Below are 21,485 nucleotides of genomic sequence, written 5' to 3'. Positions count from 1 at the left end.
AGCTGACAGAAATCAAGACAAAGGTCGCTTCTGTTGAACACATTTTATATAAAAAAATACAACTTTTCATAGTGATAAAAGAACACTTGCACAGGCACGCACACATCTGAAAGGTACTGTGGACACACATTGTTAAAAATGACTATAAATGTGCAATAGTAAGCGAGTCAAGTTACATTGTAAGCAGCCTGGATACAAGATTTAACGTTCCTGTATTTTTTTTACCTTCATTTTTGTAGCCATCTCTCAACACTCAACAAAAAAGGCCAAAAATACTTTTTAAATTGACCCTTGAGTTCACCAAGCTTAGCCCCATGTCCGTGATTTATGCAAATATCCATGCAATTTAAAAACAGTCTTCAATGTTAGGCCATGATTGCATGTAGTTGCACATTTCTGTTGCTGCATGGAATAACTTCACACGGAGAAGTCCAGCTTTTCAGTCACGTTTGTCCTGGTTATTAGGGAGGTGCACACGACAGCAGCTGGATGAGTAGATGAGCACCCTGTCCAGGAATCAAGCCCCAACAGTGCAAACTTTGACTGCCCTTTAACATGGAGTGTGAGGACGTTATAATTCAGATGCAGTCACTGCTCTGTCATCCCTTTGGTCAAATCTCCTGAAGTATCCTTCTGCTGACTTCAGTGTATAGCTTAGGGCAGTGAAGTCTCTTTTTCAGGTTAGTTGTGTGGAGGTAGTCGCTAGGTACACCGGACATAACTTAGTAAAATGGAAACACAAGTGTAGATTGAGTCTTTGGTGAATGGGAGGTGCTAGGATTAGGGGTGTGTGGTGTTGTTGCAGGTGAATATCCATAACTGTGGTTGGAAGATGGGGACCCTAAAAGAGAGGCAAAGATAACAAATTAAAAACTGTGATTTAAGTTGTACTTGTGCGTTTGAGCCTGTGTTCATTTTTCTTACCATTTTCTGTTAAATTGCTCCCATGTGATGAGAGGGACACACAGTGTTGATCTTGAACTCTTATTTGGTTGGAGCCTCTCCCTCGTAACACGTCTGATATCTGCAAAAATATTTATAGTCTCTATAATAAACTTGTTTGAATGACCTAAAGTACGTGTCACAATGATCTCTTAACAAACAACTTGAGTAAACAAGGATATAATATTGTTGGAGAACAAATTGCACCATTCAGGTCTGTCCTCTAGAGGGAAGGATACACACATTTGATGTCCATCTCTTGCTTAATCTTTTTCTTCCTGCTATCTTATCCAGAGCTTAGTCTAGTAGATGTTCAATTGTTTGCAGTTGTAATGTCCACTGAAGTAGTGGTGTGATTTAACAAATAATTTGACAGTGTGTAATAAGGCCATCTCAAGGAAGTCCTTCACAGTCAATTAAGTAACCTTTTTTTGGGGTTCATTGTTTTCTTGACACTATTTGAATGATCCTGAAACAGCAAATCACAGCCATGAAAAAGGCTAAAACGAATGCCACAGTAAGAATTGAATTCCCGCAAGATCTGTTTTATTTTGCATTCTTTTTCCGTCATCTTCTTGCTCACTTTCTTGTTCTTGGCCACCATCACAGGGGTGTCGTTGTGGTAGTTCTTGAGGCTGCTGTCAGCTCCGCTCTTCAGAAGCAGCCGCACCGTGTCCACCTGACCTCTGCCACACGCGCTGTGCAGGGCTGTGTTCCCACTGTATGACTGGCTGTTGACATCACAGCCACTCTACAAGAGAAAAACAGAACAAGTTGACACACATGTGATTCATATAGAAAGCTAGAGGGAGACGTTGTTAAGCATTGATCGTGAAACAGATCCATGGATAGGCTTGGATCAGATAGGAGAGGCAAAGGATAGAAAATGTTTTAAAGGGGAGATTAAGGAAAAAAATGATCTGCTGATGTACATCACATCTGCAGTGCACAAATTCTGATGAAATAGCTAAACTTTAAATATTGTTGTTCGAATTCTTTGAAGGCCTTATCTTTAAGTTAGAATAGAATAAGAAACTCATTGTGCACCTTATGAGCCAGAACCACACAAAGAGAGTCATCAAATACAGCTGAGTCACAAACCCTCCCTTTTCCATACCAAGACACACACACACATACACACACTCATTACCTCAATGAGGAAGTGGACCATGTCTCCGTTATTGCTCTCCACCGCATGCATGAGAGGACTCTGGCCACTTTTGTTGTCCTGATTAGAGGAAAAAAAGAAAAGCACAGTGGGAAAAATCAGAGGATGCACAGACGGTAAATGTAAAATGTGTGATGTTGTGAAACTTAGTCAGAGCTGAGTAGGGGCAGCACAGGGACTGACCATCGCATTGATGTCAGCGCCTGCATCCAGCAGCATTTTGGCCAAATGTGTATGGCCACGCAGCACCGCCAGATGGAGAGGGCTCAAACCTGAGGACAGGGACGAAGCAGAACATGTGAGCAAATGCAGATAAACACACCATACACAAATCAAGGTGAATGCATGTACAATCTCCAGCATGGATCTGCACATACCTCCACACGCAGTATACATTCTGAGAGACATAGGCAGTATTAGCACAGACTATTAAAGAATGTAGAAGTACAGCATTAGAAAAAGGATTGTAGCATTTTAGAGCGATACAAAAGATGACAGAGTGTGCAAGATGCTTGGGCATTTCATCTCATAGAAGGGCTTTACCAGCTAGGAGAAGAAGCGATATAACTAAATGATGATTTTCTATGTTTCAGTGGGACTGGAAAGCAAACTGCTTCGAGGTGACCTAAGAGGTCAAGAGGTTTCTTTCACTGAATGATTTGTAGACTAGCAAGGGCATCTCAAACTCGATCATGTAGCACCCAGGACGCCAGTGGAGAGACCAGAGAATTGGTGTGATATGTTCACATTTCTTAATCTTTTGAAGGAATACTTAATCCACAAACTACCATTGATATATCAAATACTCACCCTTGTTACTTCTTTTTTTTACTTGGAATTTGTGGAGAACATTTGCATGTGTTCAGGAAGTAGTGAGCATACATTACAGTGAACTAGCTGTGAACAAGTTTGTAAAGGGATGTTTTGCTGTAGTTTGACTTTTGTTAAACATGGCCTATATTCACTTCAATGCATCAAGACTTTCTCTGTTTTTTTACTTTCACTTTGGACATATGCAAAAGAAACCAAGTTTTTCAAGGAAACAAGGTAACCCCCAGTGAGAAATTCACAAGCAAATGATCATTTTTGGGGTGAATGATTCCTTGAGAAGTCTTTATGCAGTGTGTTTAAACCTTCAGCACACAACAGTTGAATATCTAATGTCTGTTCATGTAATCTCAGATTTTATGCTATCAAATGTTTAGTAACTAAATGTTGTTATTCAGCTGAAGTGTCTTTCATGTTATGATCTAACCATTTCTACAGCTTCACTTAAACCCAGAGAGGAACCTGTGTTTATTTTGGGGGCTTTCTCCTACAGTATACCTAGATTGTTACTTTCTCACTAAACATATGTCCTGTGCTTTGACATCACAGGCTGTGAAGATTCGGCAGTGTGACAGAGACCACAGAGAAAGGACATGTCTCTGCTCTCTCCACCCACACGCCCAAAAACAACGAGCCATATCCTGAAGAAGGGTTCACATTTGTGAATCATACCCCCCCCAAAAAATTGTAAGTTAGTCTATGTTGTTGTTCACTTATTTGAGCAAGTTTCTGCGGACATGTTTTGCAAATTATGCTTTATCAAAGTGTCTAAAATAGCACTTTTGTCAAGAACAACTTCAACACAAAGCAGACCCTGGAGCTTCTTCTGCAGACAACTTACCCTCATAGTTTCTCAACTCTAGGCATGTGGAGGATGAGGGGTGAGAGAGCACGACAGACAGACAGTCCCGCTGGTCATATTCGCAGCCGAGGTGGAGTGCTGTTTGGCCGTTGCGGTCCAAGGCAGAAGGGTCGGCCCCCTCCCTCACCAGAGCATCCACCATGTCCGCCTGCTGGGTGATCACTGCCAGATGAAGAGGAGTCTGATGGGGGGATGGCAGGAAAAAAAATACAATTTAGATAAACCAGTGTATTCATATCCATCCTGTCGCCTAAAATAGTTTTAATCTTTCACACAGCAGCACAGTGCACAGCATTCAGAGAGTATGAACCTCCCACTAATGGTGCACAATGCCCCTACTATCCTTTAAGACATACAGTATCTCTTAAAATATGAGATAAAAATATGTCTTACCCTGTATAGTTATTTCTAAACAAGAATCTATTTTAGAGTCATTGTTCCGATCAAAGAGGCTCATCTAATAGTGGAAATCCCAGATCCACTTTTCCACCAAATGTAATTATGTCATCCCTCCCCAAAAGCCTTTCTGTTGACAATCTCCAAATTCCAAATCCATAAAAGGAATTAAAGCTTGACATTTTTGGGAAATACACATTTATCTTTGGTGGAAAGCTAAAATATATGACTATATAGTGGATGAATCTGAAAAAAGAGTCAGGAGACAGTTAGCTTCGCTTTGCGCATAGAACTGAAGAGAGGGCTGCAGTTCTAGCTAGCTAGCCTAGCCTCTGTCTCAAAATAACAACATGTGCCTGCCAGCTCCACTAGAGCTCACTAAATAACACATCTTTAATATGTACTAAAACATTTAAGTGTAACTTGCCCTTTTACAGGGTTATATGTTGCAGGTCGAAGGCATATTTTGTCTCTGCTAAACGGGCTATACTAGCTGTACCCACTGATTTAAATGTTTATGCTAAGCTCAACGAAAGCAGCATAAGGTTATAGCTGCATATTTACCACTTAGACATGCAAGTGGTGTGATGTCCTCTAACTCTCAGCAACAAACTGACTAGCCATGTTACCCAAATGACTATTATTATTTTACTTTTGGAGATTTTCTGCTGCCAGAAAAGCAGCAATGAATACAAAAACCTAACAAACAACACCTTCTTGTAAGGTTGGAGGAAGCCTGTTATTATTTCTTGTAAAGGCCTCCTTTCATCTGCAACCTGTTCTACAGGGTAAAGGTCAGAGACACAATAGCAGCTATGCCCGTAAGGAAGGGCCAACGCCTGATGTAAATAAACAAATAACCATTTCTGGTAAGATTGTTCTAATTACACATCAGAAGATCATGAGATACATGCACTGTATATTACGCACCTATGCCCAAATATACACAAACACACATAACCATTACATGCACACACACACACACACACACACACACACACACACACACACACACACACACACACACAAACACACACACACACACACACACACACACACACACACACACACACACACACACACACACACACACACAATGGCAATATAGTTGTCAGCAATCAAATCAGAGTCCAAAAAAAGCTGACTGACAGATGAGACCTTTGCACCGAATATCACAAAGCACACAACGGAAACAACAACCTTAGCATGGGACTTTGTGAGGAATCAAAATGAGGGGGAACCTGTTGTGAGAGACAAACAGCCTGCAAGAACAGAACAATAAACAATTACTCAGAGTTCACCAGGTATTTGCCTGGCTGACACTACTGCTTGCTCAATAAATCAACTTGTGCAATCTAGGATGTTTCTTTGGGTGAGGTCAGCATGTATCATCCTGTTGATAATTATGTTAACTCTGTCCAGGGCACTGAAAACCTCCTGTCTAAATTAAGCAATGTAATAGCTCAGTCATAAAGGGAAGTATATTTTAACCTGGACTTTTTAACTACCATTTAAGTTACACAATAAACACTGCAATCAGGAACAGATCGTTTCTCCAAGTTTCACTTTTGTTTTACTGTTACTGTACATATGTGAGTGTTGGGGTTTGTTCCAGTAATGGCTGTTAAAAAAAGCAGTGAAGCAGTGGGAAAGCGACTTTGTGGAAATCCTCAAATGTGTCAATGCCAGTGTTCCTCCATTATGCTCCTGTTTCCCTGAATCCTGTGACTCACACAACAGAAACACGCACAAAACAAATCATCTTCTTCTGTCAAATATTTGTTTTAAAATCCAGTATGAACATTGTGAAAAGCAGCCATACTATATGTTGACCTCACACAGTACTAATGACACTTGTATGGAAGAGTTCTTGTGAATCATGTCCAGAATTAAAGAAATACATTCCACACACCTATAAGGCCTTAAAAACACACCTGTCATAGTTGGCAGAGTATCGTTCTGGCTTCCTGTGAAGGATTTCAGAGTGGCTAAAACAAAAATCCAACAAAGATAAGGGGAAAGGAATGAGGGGGGCAAGAGCGGAGAGACGGAGGAATGAGGAAGAAACGGAAGCGGCAGAGGGGAGTCCGGGGGAAAGACAGGATAAGAAGGGAAAAACCCTTCTCTTTCCCTTGGGTTTGTCCTTGCACACTTGCATTCCTGCAAAATGAGCGGATAAACATGAAGGAGGTTAGAAGATGACAGGAGTGTTCTCGGCACGAAGAACAGCCTCGGGCTATAGGCTGTGCCAAACACAAAGAAAGATGCCAGGCAAAACTAAGGCCTGTTGCACAAATAAACATCACACGCTTTTACGTCAGTGTTGTTGACGGTTGTGCTGATAGCATCAGTCAGTTCATCAGTTATGGTTACAAACCCTAAATTCTCGTTAGGTGCATGCAGAAAAAGGATAAAGGTTACAGACAGAGATAGCGCGCGTGAGAGAGAGAGAGAGAGAGAGAGAGAGAGGCACGCGCAGTAAGGGAAAGTCCCTGTAAACTACCCTCTGAACCAAGGTATGTTGAGAAACAGCCCGAAGCAAAAGCAGGGGGGAGTGTCATGTGACTTCTCGGAACGAGGATACTAAAGCACACACAAAAACACACTCAGATGTCTCGCTTGTGCACACACACACACACACACACACACACACACACACACACAAAAGTGCATGTTGCTAGCATGCACATAAACAAAAAAGTGTCACTTGAACTAAACAATTCAACAGTAGAGTGAATGTGACCATTTACATGCATGCATTTAATGAGGTGATTTGTGTTGCACTGCAGAAGTAACACATGCACTTTTAGTGGATGTCTTAAATCTAAAGCACAGGTCCATCAGTGCATGTATAAGTGTGGGTGGGCCCTGGGGATTCAGACCCTAAACCCCACTCGTGTCAGTGCACCATCAGCTGTTGGATGATGGATGGTTGACTACTATAGCATGTGTTTTTGCACAGCCATTCTGATTTCATGAGCAGTGTGGGAGTATCAAACAGCTGTCTCCACCATAATGTAGTGAAAGCCAAATCAAGTTCTGATATCTTGCAATATTGTTCGGTTACAGTACTGATAGTAACACTCAGTCAAACAGTTCCATATGTAAAACCACAGGAACTCAGGATTTGTCATCAACATTGGAAAAGCTGTGTTTTATTATTTTTATCTTTGGGAAGTTGGGCTAATGCCAGAAAATGTTATTGCGTCCGTCTGGTAAACTTTATGTTTTATAAAGTAAAAAGTTCCATTTTGAAGTGTTGCCTTTATGCCTGGTAACCACACAATCTGGTAGGCAAATGAGTGTGATGGGACCTGTGCCTGAAAATCTCCCTTTTTGGGTATAATTGCATATTATGTGTGAATGTGTGAAAAGACAGTTGTGTGTGTGTGTGTGTGTGTGTGTGTGTTTGTGTGTGTGTGTGTGTGTGTGTGTGTGTGTGTGTGTGTGTGTGTGTGTGTGTGTGTGTGTGTGTGTGTGTGTGTGTGTGTGTGTGTGTGTGTGTGTGTGTGTGTGTGTGTGTGTTGCGTGCATTCATTTCACATAAAGGGTAGAGACAGGATATCACAAAACCTATGCTGTCAAGCCTCAGCGATGAGGAAAGACAACAACTGCTGATAGCACCAGCATTATTTCTGGTAAGACAGCCTGTGGTGTGTGGTGTGAAACTCCAGCCTTGAGAACTAAAGCTCTGCGTGGCTCAGGTGCTTTCTCTGCTGAAGGATGAAAAGGATAAAGCTGGCAGAATACAGAGCAGGAGGCAGAGGAAGTGTGTAAGGGGGGGGGGGGTGTGTTTTCTTAAGGCCTTTGGTTGGGACAGCCCTGGATTGGGAAACATTTAAAGATAATTCCCTGTCCACATTCCAGTTCAGTTCACTGTAGTTTATCTATTTTGTTGGGGTTATTATGCAAGGAGGGTACAGCCTCAGTTCATTGAGTCTGTCTCTGTATTAATATAAAAGTATAAATAGAATTTCCCTGAACAAAGAGTGTAAGAGTGTAATCTTTATCTGCAAGAAAACAAGGAAAGTATGTACTGAGATAGGACAAGGTTTGTAATTTGAGTGCAAGGTTCATGAGAGTTCATAGGAGTCACACTTTGCTCCGTCCTATCCTTTTGGCAACGTGCTAAACCCCAGAAATGGCTCACTTTAGGGAAAGCTCACACTTAGAAAAAACCATAAGCAAAATAAAAGTAAACATTGGAGAACACATTCAGTCCTTCTCAGCTTGTCTTTGGCTTTCGGCAAGTGCAGGTGAAGAAACCAGGAAGGGTGGATTCCACTGCCATCAGCCTACTGACTGTAAGAGCATGCGATAACATGGTGCCGTGCAAGGAGGAAACCAAGGCACTTCCTCTTTCTTTTCCATGTTACTGTTATCAGAAGGGTGAGGCAGCAGGGGAATGTGTTGTACATGCCGTAGTTGTGGGGGCAGAACACCCCAACACATTTAAGTCTTTCTATCATCCTTTTATACTAACTGACGCTGATACCCTCTCATAAAACTGATACAGTGAAACAACCTTCAAGTGGATTGAAAGAACAGAAGTAACTGTGCATGTGTGTGTGTATTTAGATTAGTGTTACCTGACGGAGGTTGTTGTAAACATCAAGGCCTCTGCGAGCCAACTGCAGGAGTTTGATCAGTTTGCAGACGATGGCCATCTCCTCATGCACCACCGCTATGTGGAGAGCTCTGTATTGAATACAAAGAAACAAAGAATTTTACACTGAGAGTTAAAAGAGAAGTGTAGCAAAAAGATCTCAAGGGATGTTTAACTGAGTCTGAGGCTTTCATGACATTGTGACCAACTACCATGAGGAGTTAATAAGCATTCCGCTTTAAGCATGAATTGATGAATGAATAGGAGAAGAAAACTCACTGATTCTTTCAAAGCCTTCAAATCTAACATGTGATGGATTGTTGATATGTGTGTCATCAGAAGTAGCAAATAAACTTGTTTCAAATATTTGTGTTGAGAAGAAGCATACAAGTGTAATCAATAGTATAGACTTCTTTGGGGTGGAAATCATACTTCCCTTTTTCAACATAACAGAACAGCCGACAAGAAATAATAAAGAAAAAACATAGCATGACAGGACTACCATGATTAATGACATACATAGTCATAGTGGGAAAGAACATACAAAATAGTATACATAATATAAATAAATAAATACACTTAAAGGGTAGTAGAAAATAAACTTGATCACTTGATCTGAAGTATCCCACTGACAGTTGTAGCGAGGAGCTTGACAGATGTGCAGCAGTCATTTCTCACACTCCCTTTATCACACGCTTATCAAGACTAAAGGGGAAACCACTATCTGTAGTTTCTATGTGAAGCAAAAAAGAACAAACGTAGGCTAAAGTTTAGGACAGGGAAAGGAAAGGGGATGGCAGGCTTTAGTACGCCATATACTGTAGAGGTTCTCACATTTGTCTTTTTATGCTTTCAGAAGAAGCAACTTCCAGTAAGAGGCAGACTGGTTTTATGTCACTTCCTGTTATCAGCAAACAATGGCAGCATTCTTTATCTTGCTCCGTGTGATGTGAATTCAGCCATTCATCTATTTGGTTTCTGACTGGGGCTTTCTGTAAGTTAGCTTAATCCAATGGGTAAATGAAATTCACTCAAAAAGTACAATCCTGCCACAGGAAACAGGAATGCTTCTTGGAAAGTCAAAAGTACAATTTCATAGAGTTTGAGTTAAAAGAAAAGTCACAATTACAAAATCACTTGCCACACTTCCTCTCAAGTGATGTGTCCCAAAGACATTGAGCCGCTAAGTTTGAGAATTTCCTGCCATTGATGACATATATATATATTTATGACTTCCTTATAATATTTAAGTTTAACAATAGATTCTACATTTGCACGCAACAACTTGACTTTTATCTTCACATTTCATCAAAAACAGGTGTGTGGTTCAAGGAGCTAGCTAGCTACTTATTACAGCATTTTGCAACCACTCTAATCACGTCTTCTAGCTACATATAAACCAAACAGCTATGATAAGATCTGTATTCGCAATGAAAACATTTAAATTATTTGAAAACTTGAGGCAGGAAAGTATGAACAGAACAATGCCTGTGTTCTTTTGAACAGAAGGACCATCATGGGCATAACGTGTTGGTTACACTGGAAGAAAGGCATGCTCCACTATATCTGTATATTCGATTTAACCAATTTACCATCTTAAAAATAAGTGCTCTGGATAAACTAAGTGTGCATCTGTACATACATGCAAAAATCTGATTATTCGAACCTGACATCAGAGCAAACAGTAAGAAAAGCAGAACTGAACGTTGGATCGGGAGTGTGCCGGGTCTTTCCTCAGCCCGTCCCTGTTCCTGTAACTGAGCTCAGCATATCTGTATGAACAAAGAACTATTTAACATATTTACTGTCAGCACATTGGCTTTATGAAACCCCCTGCAGCTTCCCAGCACAATATAACAGTGATTGGAGACAAAAATCATGCTATATCTTTACAGATAAACTCATTCATCTAAGCATTGAACTAAACCACTGTACATATAAATGCCTTCATATAGGGGGTATCCACACTCCGGCCCGGGGGCCAAATATAAATGCCTTCATATAGGGGGTATCCACACTCCGGCCCGGGGGCCAAATGCGGACCGTGACCCATTTTAAACTTGTGCTTGTCACATATTGTACTAATTCAATATATGTGTAAAAATATATACCCCAGTATTCATTTGTTAATATGCCCACTTTTCAAATAAACTCAATAAATTCAAGTTAGAAACATTTTCAAACAAATCTTAGTTGATAAAAAAAAAGCCCAATAACTTAATTACACAACAAGCTTGAAATACCCTTTCTATTTCCTGTTTTTATAAGCAATCTGAAGATTCTATTTTAAGGAATGAGCTGCCAACTAAATAAATGAAACCCTACAGAGAGCTGTGATGTAGGCTGTTGTGTTTCTTAAAGCATGTTCAAGTATCAAGCTAAATTTAACTACATTTGATTGATTTTGCTAACTTATGACTTAACTGATAAGGCAATAAACCTCTCCTCTAGTGAGAGGCCCAGACCTTCGTGTATTTTCCTGTATGTGTCCCTCGAAGAAAAAACTTTGGACACCCCTGGCCTAAAGTGATACTGAGTCTCTTGTTATTCTCTTTTATCTGCATCTATCTCTCTCTTTTCTCTTTAGATGAAACCGTACTGTTTCTAGTTCCTGGAAGTGGGGCAGACCACAGCCCCAGTTAACCTCAGGCACAGTGCCACTGACGCAGACAGGAGTCCCAAGCCTGCCGCACTAACAGTGACAGTCCCTGTGTAACTGTGTCTGTATGAATGTGTGTGAAAAACACAAAGAAGAAAAGAAACTGCTATAAAAAAGAGAAGACGGTGTGGTGCTGTATCCTGTTTGGCAGGGAGGGGGAGGACTTAGCTAACCTGAATGATCCGACTGAAGCCAAACATGTGGTCTGTGGACCAGCTGAGCAATGAGGTGATGTCTCAGTTCGTGTGAATATTAAAAAAAAAAAAAAAAAAATGCATCACAGTCCAGTTAAAGGGGCCCTATTAGGCTCAATTTCAGGTTCAAATGTGTATTTAGTGTCTCTACTGTGACATGTCTCCATGCTTTAATGTTCAAAAAGGTCTTTATACCTCTCATACTGCCTGTGCTGCAGCACCTCTTTTCACCCTCTGTCTGAGCCGCTAGCCGATAGAAGTGCGAGGGTTACATAGTGATGTCAGTATGTTACAGAAGTAAACAAAGGAGTCAAATCGAGGCTTTCCAGGCAGGGGGGGAGTGTGTGGGAACTTTGGGATTTTTGCCTTTGCAGACCATTTACATGCACACAAAAGGAAAGTGAAAACTCAGAAAAACATAATGGGGCCTCTTTAACCAGGAATGATGCGCCCGTCACACAGAATGAGTACTTCCAGATTGTGTGGGTGAAACAAGCAGTTTCTTGTCAAGTGGGATCGAGGTTTTTTTTCTTTTCTTTAGAGCATTTCTACATGTATCATTAGGGTAACATCTAATCTAAAGTCAAAAATCACCAAAGTGAATTTGATAGCAATGCACACAGTTTAATCTCGAGTCAGTTAATGGAGGTGCAAGCTTCTTATTTGAATGCAATTAGTTTTGATGAGGTGAGGCTAAATGCTTGCATGATTAATAATAATCGGTGCAAATCCCCAGAAAACTTGCACATGTAGTTCAAAACAATGCACACACAGGAAAAGGGCTGTGGACCCAGGTCACATGACATATAGTGACCTTATTCACACCACAGACAGACAGTCTTTTTTCTACATTGTTGCTGTAGTGTAAGAAATAAATTAATGACTTAACACATAAACATTTGTACACAGTGATCAGAAATACAGCCCCTTGGTCCAGACTTCACAGGCACACATTTGTTTTTTTGGTAAAACGTTCAAAATCTCCTAAGAATCCTCTGACTTTTGATTGTGACACTTTTAAATTCAATACTTTAATCTGTCCAAACACCAAATAACTGCATTTCCATAATCCTGAATTGTACTTTACCTTTAGTGTTTGCTAGCAAATGTTATAATGCTAACACGTTACATGTCCTGTTTAACATCAGCATGTTAGCGCTCTAATTGTGAGCATGTTGCAGTACTGATGTTTGCGTTTTGAAACAAAGCATGTGTATAGCCTCACAGAAGCATTGATGTGGTTTCGGACTTTTAATATTCTTTTATGTGTGTTTCACCCATTTCATATGTGACACAAAGATTAATATTGACACGTGTTTCAGGGAATGTGAGGAAATATAGTAAAGAAAAAGATCAAAGTATTGGGTCTAATCTGCAAGTAAGATTAACGACCCAGTCGAGGTTTTGATGTGACATTTTCAGTAATCAAGTTTTGCCAAACTCTGCATATATTGTTAACTCGTGCAGCAGATGCACTGAATTACTGGAAGGAATTCATTTGAAGGAGCTACAAGGCAATCAACACGTCTGCACTTCTCACGTACAAATGATAGTGTGGATAAGCAAATGACACATAAAGACAGAGAGAGAGAGAGAGAGAGAGAGAGAAAGAGAGAGAGATGAAGGTGATAGAAAGAAAGCGGTAAATGAGGAAGTGGGTAACGGATGTTTGGGTTTTTTGAGCCCATTCATTGAAAAACACAGAGAAGAAAAGAGAGAAAGACACCTGAGAATAACCGCGATCATGTTTAAAAAACTGAGCACTCACTTGGTTTTCCCGAAACTAAGGGGCTCAAAGGCGCTTTGACGTAAGAGAGGCTCATGCACAGCGTCACTCACATTATGCATAAATCATGCACGCACGCACACACAACCGGTGTGAAAAGTACAGGGGGGCTGAGAATGTGTCTTTCTGCAGAATTCACACAAGGTTTGAAACAACCACAAAGCAACACACAGGTACTCTCAAGCCGGCTAAAGTCTCAACTTCCATACTAAGGGGTCATGAAACGACTCTTTGCTAAGGCTTTGCTGCATTAGATCACTATGATACAATCAGTTGTTCATTTCGGTTATGTGTTTGTCCTGCACATTTTGATAATATACTTGTAAGACGCTCTGGAGAGGGGTGTCAACAATTCCTTGTAATCGCATAACATATGAAGGTGATAATTAAAAACAGGTTATAGAGTACCAGAATTAAAATGCCACAATAACAAGTTGACATTAACAGATTACTTCTAAGTGGCAAGAATGCAAAGGTAAATGTGCTTATTATCATTGCTGATGTGACAATCGGCATACATGGCATTCTTCTCATATTCCACGGCACAATTTGTTAAAAGAGTATGCATCATAGTTATCATGAGTCTCTGACGATAGGATGGGACAATAACAAGCTGTGACATGTCACGAGATTTCTGGCTCATGTTGGTCATCACGAGTTTGTTGGATGCAAATGATCCCGATTCAAACCGCAGCATCAAAGTCATTTCATTCTTGGACATGCTATGTTTTCGGTCATATGACTCTAATAATGAGTGACATCTAAGTAAGTGTGTGGGTGTTGAAAACTGTAGACAAAGTAAAGTAACCATGCGTTAAAAGTTTCATATTTGCATTCATGTGGTCTTAAAATCTCCTCGTGTCCTGAGTACGGTATACTTATTTCCAACCCACACGTTGTTCAACACACACACACACACACACACACACACACACACACACACACACACACACACACACACACACACACACACACACACACACACACACACACACACACACACACACACACACACACACACACACACACACACACACACACATAATGCATGTCTATGTGTTAAAGCAGCTAGTACTCTAGTGCTATAGTTTCTCTGTTAGGGTGTTGGATTATTTGCCACATTGCAAATCATTCTTCACCTCCACTAAACAAGTTTCCCTGACAGGAAGTGAAACAACAGTAAAGAATCTGGTCGGATTATGGAGGGGGGTCCTGACTGTATTTGTTTGATATGCAGAACCAGGTGAGTCACAGAGAGAGTAAAAAATAAACTCAGATGATATCACAGACTTCGCACAAACCACATCCAGGTTGCGCAACGACAAAAGTTTTGTTTATGAGGTCAGACTTGTTGAGACTGGCCTTGTTTGGGTATAGCCCACTGAATCACTTGAACCGACTTGTTTTTTGCGAGACTGTCATAATTTCACTTTTAGTCAAACCTTCCTATTGAGAGAAGATGGCTCGAGTACAGATGTCAAGACACAGACCTGCAGTTTGTTATTGGCTGGTAAGGAGTCGTGATGCAGACTAAAGTGTCACAGTACTTCTTATGCAAGACATTTGAACATGTCACCATACTAAACCTTAATGTGTCAAACATTTAAATTAATGATGCATGAATTACATTTAGCTTCATAAAAATGTGCATGCTAGCTTACTTTCAAACTGAGATGGCCTACTGGGATATACAAATTTTAAACACAGTGGTTGAAATGCTGCTTTGGAAAAGGCCTTTGGTGCATGCTAAGGCAAAAATAAGAAACCAGTTCTAAAGACAGATAAAGCAGATACATGAATCAGCTGTTTTGTGTGAATATGTGAAGTGAAATAATAAAATAAAAGCTTAAATACTGACCTCTTTCGTTTTATATTATCTGCTAGTTTAAATGTTAAGATCTGTTAACTGCATATGTCTTGCTATTCGCCACCACATGCCATTTTAAGGTACAAAAAATATATTCTTGCGACCATATTCGGCATCGACAGAATGCAGTTTTACATTGACTTGAAAAACGTACTTGAAAAAAAATCATTCTTTTTAGATCATGAATTGTCCTTTCTGAGGAACATTTGACTATTTCAAGAATTTGAGAGTGACTCAAATTCAGTCACTCTCTTGGGACTGACGAGTTACCAGTTCCAAGAAGAAGTAAGGAAGGTTGCGCATATAAAACATGTTTTTTATAAAACCATTATCAGGCTCTTTATGTACAGAAGTCACTATGGTTTTAAACTATTGGTCTCTATGGGTCTCTAAAGAAAATCACAGTGAATGATCTCAATCTGCTGGAAAATCCATGAGTATTTCTGACTGTTGTAAGATCTCAGATTTGAGAATTGTTTCATGTTTGCACTGTCAACATTGCCGCCTGATTAAAAAGTGCAGATTATTAAATAATGCACCACTTAGAGGATTCATCAAGTTTACTGTGTGCGTTTGAGACTTGGATAGTGACATTACTTCAAACTTCAAAGCCATATAAATACATTAACATACGTGTCTCCATCTTCATCTTGACGTGTAGCCACAGCAATAGTCTGTAGGTGTTCTGCTTGGTGGGCCAGAAGGTGGGTGGGCTCAGGAACAGGCGGCAAAGGGAACATTGAGTATGCACCTGAACAGGAAGGAGACAGAAAGAGAGACATAGAAGGTAGGAGGCAGAGAGGGCAAAGACAAAAGATAAAAATAAATATTGAATTCAAAGGGCAGTGTTGGCACACTTCTTTTGTAATAAGGAAGTGTGCAGCTGTGCATGTAGGTGTGTGTGTGTGTGTGTGTGTGTGTGTGTGTGTGTGTGTGTGTGTGTGTGTGTGTGTGTGTGTGTGTGTGTGTGTGTGTGTGTGTGTGTGTGTGTGTGTGTGTGTGTGTGTGTGTATAGTATTTAGTTATGAGTTGACCCAGTGAGCTACTTTATCAGTGCAGGAAAGCAGCAGCAAAAAAGCTGACTGGACATTTTCTCGTTGATTCAGCATCAGCTGTTGTATCAACCCTGCTATCTTTCTTTTTCCACCTGAGACTCACTAGTGACCGAACAAGTATTGAAGAAGGAGAGTGTGTGCTGCTACTGCTACCTAAAATAGCTTCATTCATTTTATAAAAAAAATACATCTTCATAGAGAGCCCCCCTGCAGGTTGTGCCATGCTCTCTCTCTGCCTTGGGATGCTTACTTGTGTCTCCAAATTAGTCTCACCATTCAACACACCGATCTAATTTTAGTCATCAAAATAAAGGTTTCCTTTGAAATATACATCAGATGAGAACTTTATAGAAGTTACATAAAACGTTGTGTAACATAGACCAGAAATGATACTTTGTTGGTTACTTGGGCTAAGAATAACTTGTGCAATAACACAGAACGTTTTAATCGTAAACTGTAAATGGTTTTAATACGTGAAAAGTAGACTGAATGTTTGACGGTAACGCTTACCGTAATCATACTGCCAAATGCAGATGGGATATCCATCTGGACTCACTCTTGCCTCTGTGAACCGCCTGGGAGTCACTGGTGTGGCACAGACTCTGCTCTCATCCGCAGATATCTCCAAACGTCCGGTCAAACTCTCTCGTAATGTGAGCTCTGTGTTCCCTGTAGGGGGGACGCGGTCCTCTCCCTCTGGGGGAGCCGGGGACTGACTCTGGGGCTCCGGCTCCACGAAAAACCGGCGTTTCCGAAAAGGAAGCGAAGAGGAGGATTTCTCCGTTTTTCGTTTGCGAGCACCGGTGTCATTTTTCTGCAAACTGTCCGTCCCTGTGGGGGGTGCGGGCGAGCCACCTGTCCCGCGAGTGTCCCTCGCGCCGCTGCTGCAGTCCGGAGTCCTGGCCGCTGCACGCTCCCGGGTGGTGGTGCGCAGATCCAGCGGCGCGGTGGCGACCGACTGGTGGTCCCCGTTCATGGTCATGATCCTCGGCATCAACCGGGGGCGAGGCACTCAGGTCCCGGAGAAGTCTCAGGTGTGTAGGCGTGAAGAAACCTTTGTTCAGTGACACTTTGGTGGGATCAGTCCATTCAGAGTGGCCAGTCTTCCCATCCCCATGAAATCAAATGCGCGTTCCCTTCTCTCTTACTGTTTTATCTGATACGCGTTCAAAGCAATTGATTTCTTCCTGCAAATGTGTTTTCGAAGATGAGCCAATAGAAGTGTGGTGTATATGTGGTGTCCCAGCTACCCTTAAGAAAGGACTGCAGGTACAGTGCAGTTCCGCAAGCGCTCATCTGCTTTAAGCCTAATGAACGTAATCACAGCGACAGGGTGCTTTCCCTTATAAACCGAAACAAAGCGGTTGTTATAAAATATACTGAGTGCAGAGGGAAAGAGAAAACACTTAGTTGAAATCATAATACATTCTGCATTTGCCACGTCTTCGACAGCTGTCTGTTTTGCATGCAAGTTCAAAACATTATACTGAATTTCTCAAGAACTTCAAGGATCGAGGCTCTTCACGGTTCAGGTGCTTTGGCCAGTCGCTGTGTGAAGTGTGTCTGCATTAACCGCATCTCCATTCACTACATTTAGTTGATTCCCTGTCATTGTTAACAAGCACCTTGATGCATTTGACAGTTTTAAATGCTAACAATGTACACTTATTGTGTATTTCTATGTACTTCTTTGTTGTCAATTGTTCAGTCATGTTAATAAAAGCTATAATGGAAAATGTCAAAAATACAGACTTTTCTTTTTGCAAAAAGGAGGATCAGTGACCATACAGTTTAAGGAGATGGAGAAATAGGTATATATATATTTAAAGGGTTCACTGGTTATAAACCGTATTTCTTTCCTTTATTGCAACATCGCTGTTCCACCTTGTTGATGATAATGGAACCTACTGACCTTAACAACATGGAATCTGCAGAATGATGTTACACTCATTGTGAAATTAAGGAATATTTTTGATGTATTAATGTCAGATTAATGCCAAAATCGTGAATGAGTAACTCAAAAGGAATGGCTTTGAATGTTAAACTCGTAATGATGACATGGCAGGGATATTCATGTGTTTTTTGTTCATTTTGTATTGCCTCAATTCACCAGACAATGTTGATTTTCACACTTCAGTCATTGCAGTATAGAGCAGACAGTATTGTCTCAGTTGTGGTACATTACAGATTATTTTACTCTTCTAATTGACAGTTTAGTAATGTGAACTCAACATTTTGTAAATGAACAGCAAACGAAGTCTCAAGTTTTCCTTATGTTTAATTCATTTTGAAGATGCAGATTTGACAAGCTTCAGTCATGCCATTTGTGGCCTCAGGTTGGTCATGTCACTTGTATTTAGACTATAAGTGAATCCTGCATCCCCAAAAGCAGGTATAAGGATAACAGAGGGGGAATTCACAAAGGAGATGTCCTCGAACTGACTAATTGATGCCATAACTGCTGCCCTGCCTGTGCGTGTAGACAAACATGCACATAAACACACACATCACACCTCATCTCTTTCATTTTAATCTTATCCTACCCCACCCTCAGACGAGGGTCTTGTTACCAGGGTCAATTTGGGACTTTCCTCTTTCCACTGAAGTGTGGAACTGGCAACGGAAAGTCAAACTTAATGTTTAAAGTCCCTAAAACACCCTGACACTACACAAACATGCTCTGCAGCTGTCAAAGCACTCAACCATTATGGTATCTAATTGCAAAAGGTATTATTTATGAAAAACAAAGGCCCGCCTCTTTAACGGCCATGCAGTGTTCACCCTGAACACACACTATCAGAACGTATTGCTTAATGAATGATACATTAGCTGGGCTTAATGCTCTGCAAGCACACACCCATAGAAAGAGAAAATACGTTTATCTTTATTATTTAGGGGTTCAGTTTGCTGAGACTCAGCAGCAGGATGAATGCAGAGAGGAGTCCTTAGTGCCACCTACCATGAGATAACATGAGGCCCCCTTGTGGCTGGAGAGCAGAGGTGCAACTAGGTCTGAAACTCAGCATTTAGAAATGAAACTACATTTGAACGGTTTAGAATATCTACCAAGATCTTCTGTTAACCCTTAGATGCACGAGTGACTGGACCCTACACTCTTCCATAAGTGGGTCTAAAAGGACCTGTGTTAGAATAATATGTGTTTTTATGCAATTTTTGTCATTTTGGTTAAGAAAAATCACTTGTACAATATTTTGTATTATATTTTGGTTCACATTAGAAATATTTTATATTTCATTTTTCACAATCTATAATTTTAGAAAAAAATAAATAAATTTAGAAAAAAAATGTTTTTAACATATTGATGCAAAGATCTCCGCTATTCTGAGACCCTCACAGTATTCCAGTCCCTTTTCAAAACTCATCTCTTTTCCTCTTGTCTATAGCCTCCCCCCCCCCCCCCCACCCCCATCAATATCAATCCATGCCGGTTGATCAAGTTTAGTCCTATACCCCCCACCCTAACCTTTCCTTATATTGTAAAGCGATGTTGAGTCCTTGAAAAGCCCTATACAAATATAATGTATCATTATTATTATTACTATACTGACAGGTATCAGATCTTGCTGTGTAAAATAATCTTCCTGAGAGGTGTCACTTGTGATGTAGTCTGTGTGGTCTACAGTGAATGTATTCCTGACAGCAACAGGTGATAAGAATCAAAGGTTCCCATATAGGATTCCATAGAAAATGCATGCGGGTCATTTTTGACCCACTTGGAAGCTTGGGGTAGGTAGTAATACAAAAACTACAATTTCTTAAAATGTATAACATTTAAATTTAAAATTTGAATGGCATGATATCCAAAACATGTTTTTTGAGGAATAGCTGGAATATGAAATGATAAAAAAATGTAATTACAAAGATACTTCAAGAAAACCACCTCACCGGGTCCAAAAAGACCCACATCCAAGGGTTGAGTCATTATATTTATAGTATTTTTAAAGCATATGAATATATATGCTCCTTAGTTAAGGCACATTAAGATGGAAACAGAAATGTAAATGTGTAAAATAAACTGATTTCATTGATAACACTAAACTGAGAGTTGAAAGCAATTGATTTCTTCTTGCAAATTTGTTTTCGAGAGCCAATATAAGTGTGTTGTAGATAGTGTGTAATATTTTGATGTGCTTGTGTCGGATCAATTCAGAAATAGTGAATGGTAACTCAAACCGAAAGGCTTTGAATGTTAAACTCACAATGATGTCATGGAAGAACTAAACTGAGTGAGTGTCTCCCTCTAGTGGATGTTAAAGCAGATGTTGTCAGTCTTATTGATAGTACAGATGTTATGCTATTTGAAATAAGGGGAATCAGTACATATTTGCATTTAAAACATGCTTTTATATATCAAGTTCAGCTTTATTTGTAGCAAATAAAGTTTTTACTTGCTCCTTATTAAAGTGACTTTCTTGAAATTGAGCCCTTATGCTCATGCACACAGGCACGGAATCAAAGTCAAACTCAAAGTCAACTTTAATGTTAATCTTTTAGTTTGTAAGTACAGACAGAGAGATCGAAATAACGTTTCCAACAATCCCGAATACAAAAATACAACAATACAAATATGTATACAAATATGTATATCCTATATATATACACTCAACAGACACATTTGCACATATGCACACATTAAGATAACACACAACAATCAATATATACAAAATAACAAAATAACCAAATAACAGTCACTTCAATATAACTTCCAATGATTAATGGAACAAAATCGAATTAGTTTTAACAATATATGTATCCAGCCCATGATTCATCCATGCAAGCTGCGCTGTGGCTGCACATCGTAGACGTAGACCATACAAACGGTATAGAGACACAGCTGTCCCTAATGTTTTAATTTGATTTGTGATGTCATGTTTTTGGAGTACTTCAGCTGCACCCAGTGTATGAAAAGTGCTATAGAAATAAAGCTTTATTATTGTTAAAGCTTGCCTCAGCAGGCTAACAGCTAATATGTTCACATGTGTTACCATTGTAATGCAGTTTGGTAATTTAGCAAGCTAACTAATTCAGTAAAATATCTCATGTGTAAATCAACTGTTTAGATCATTTGTGAATTGTTTTACTTTTTTTGCCGAACAACGAC

General features: G+C 40.1%; 1 protein-coding gene across 1 annotated transcript; it reads right to left on the bottom strand.

Annotated features, from left to right (window-relative positions):
• Positions 1-28: 28 nt before the first annotated feature.
• Positions 29-17,983, bottom strand: bcl3 (BCL3 transcription coactivator). The gene is made up of 9 exons (XM_079691258.1): positions 16,874-17,983; positions 15,942-16,059; positions 8,786-8,894; positions 3,780-3,981; positions 2,294-2,382; positions 2,093-2,170; positions 1,526-1,693; positions 925-1,024; positions 29-841 (listed from the first exon to the last, which is right to left on the bottom strand). The coding sequence occupies exons 1-9, from the start codon at positions 17,355-17,357 to the stop codon at positions 723-725; spliced, it is 1,467 nt and encodes a 488-aa protein (XP_079547384.1). The 5' UTR covers positions 17,358-17,983; the 3' UTR covers positions 29-722.
• Positions 17,984-21,485: the final 3,502 nt, after the last annotated feature.

This window comes from Notothenia rossii (assembly GCF_949606895.1).
Source record: "Notothenia rossii genome assembly, chromosome: 7".
NCBI classification, from domain to species: domain Eukaryota; kingdom Metazoa; phylum Chordata; class Actinopteri; order Perciformes; family Nototheniidae; genus Notothenia; species Notothenia rossii.
Note: the sequence above shows the minus strand (reverse complement) of the source record. Positions and strands in the feature narration are given on the sequence as shown.

Bases quoted from the DNA above. Each gene is read 5' to 3' on its own strand.
- bcl3 (XM_079691258.1), bottom strand. From the start codon at position 17,357: ATGCCGAGGATCATGACCATGAACGGGGACCACCAGTCGGTCGCCACC. The intron at 16,060-16,873 runs GTAAGCGTTACC...CTTCCTGTTCAG, and splicing joins CATTTGGCAGTATGATTACG to GTGCATACTCAATGTTCCCT. The intron at 3,982-8,785 runs GTAACACTAATC...TCCCCCCATCAG, and splicing joins TTTACAACAACCTCCGTCAG to ACTCCTCTTCATCTGGCAGT.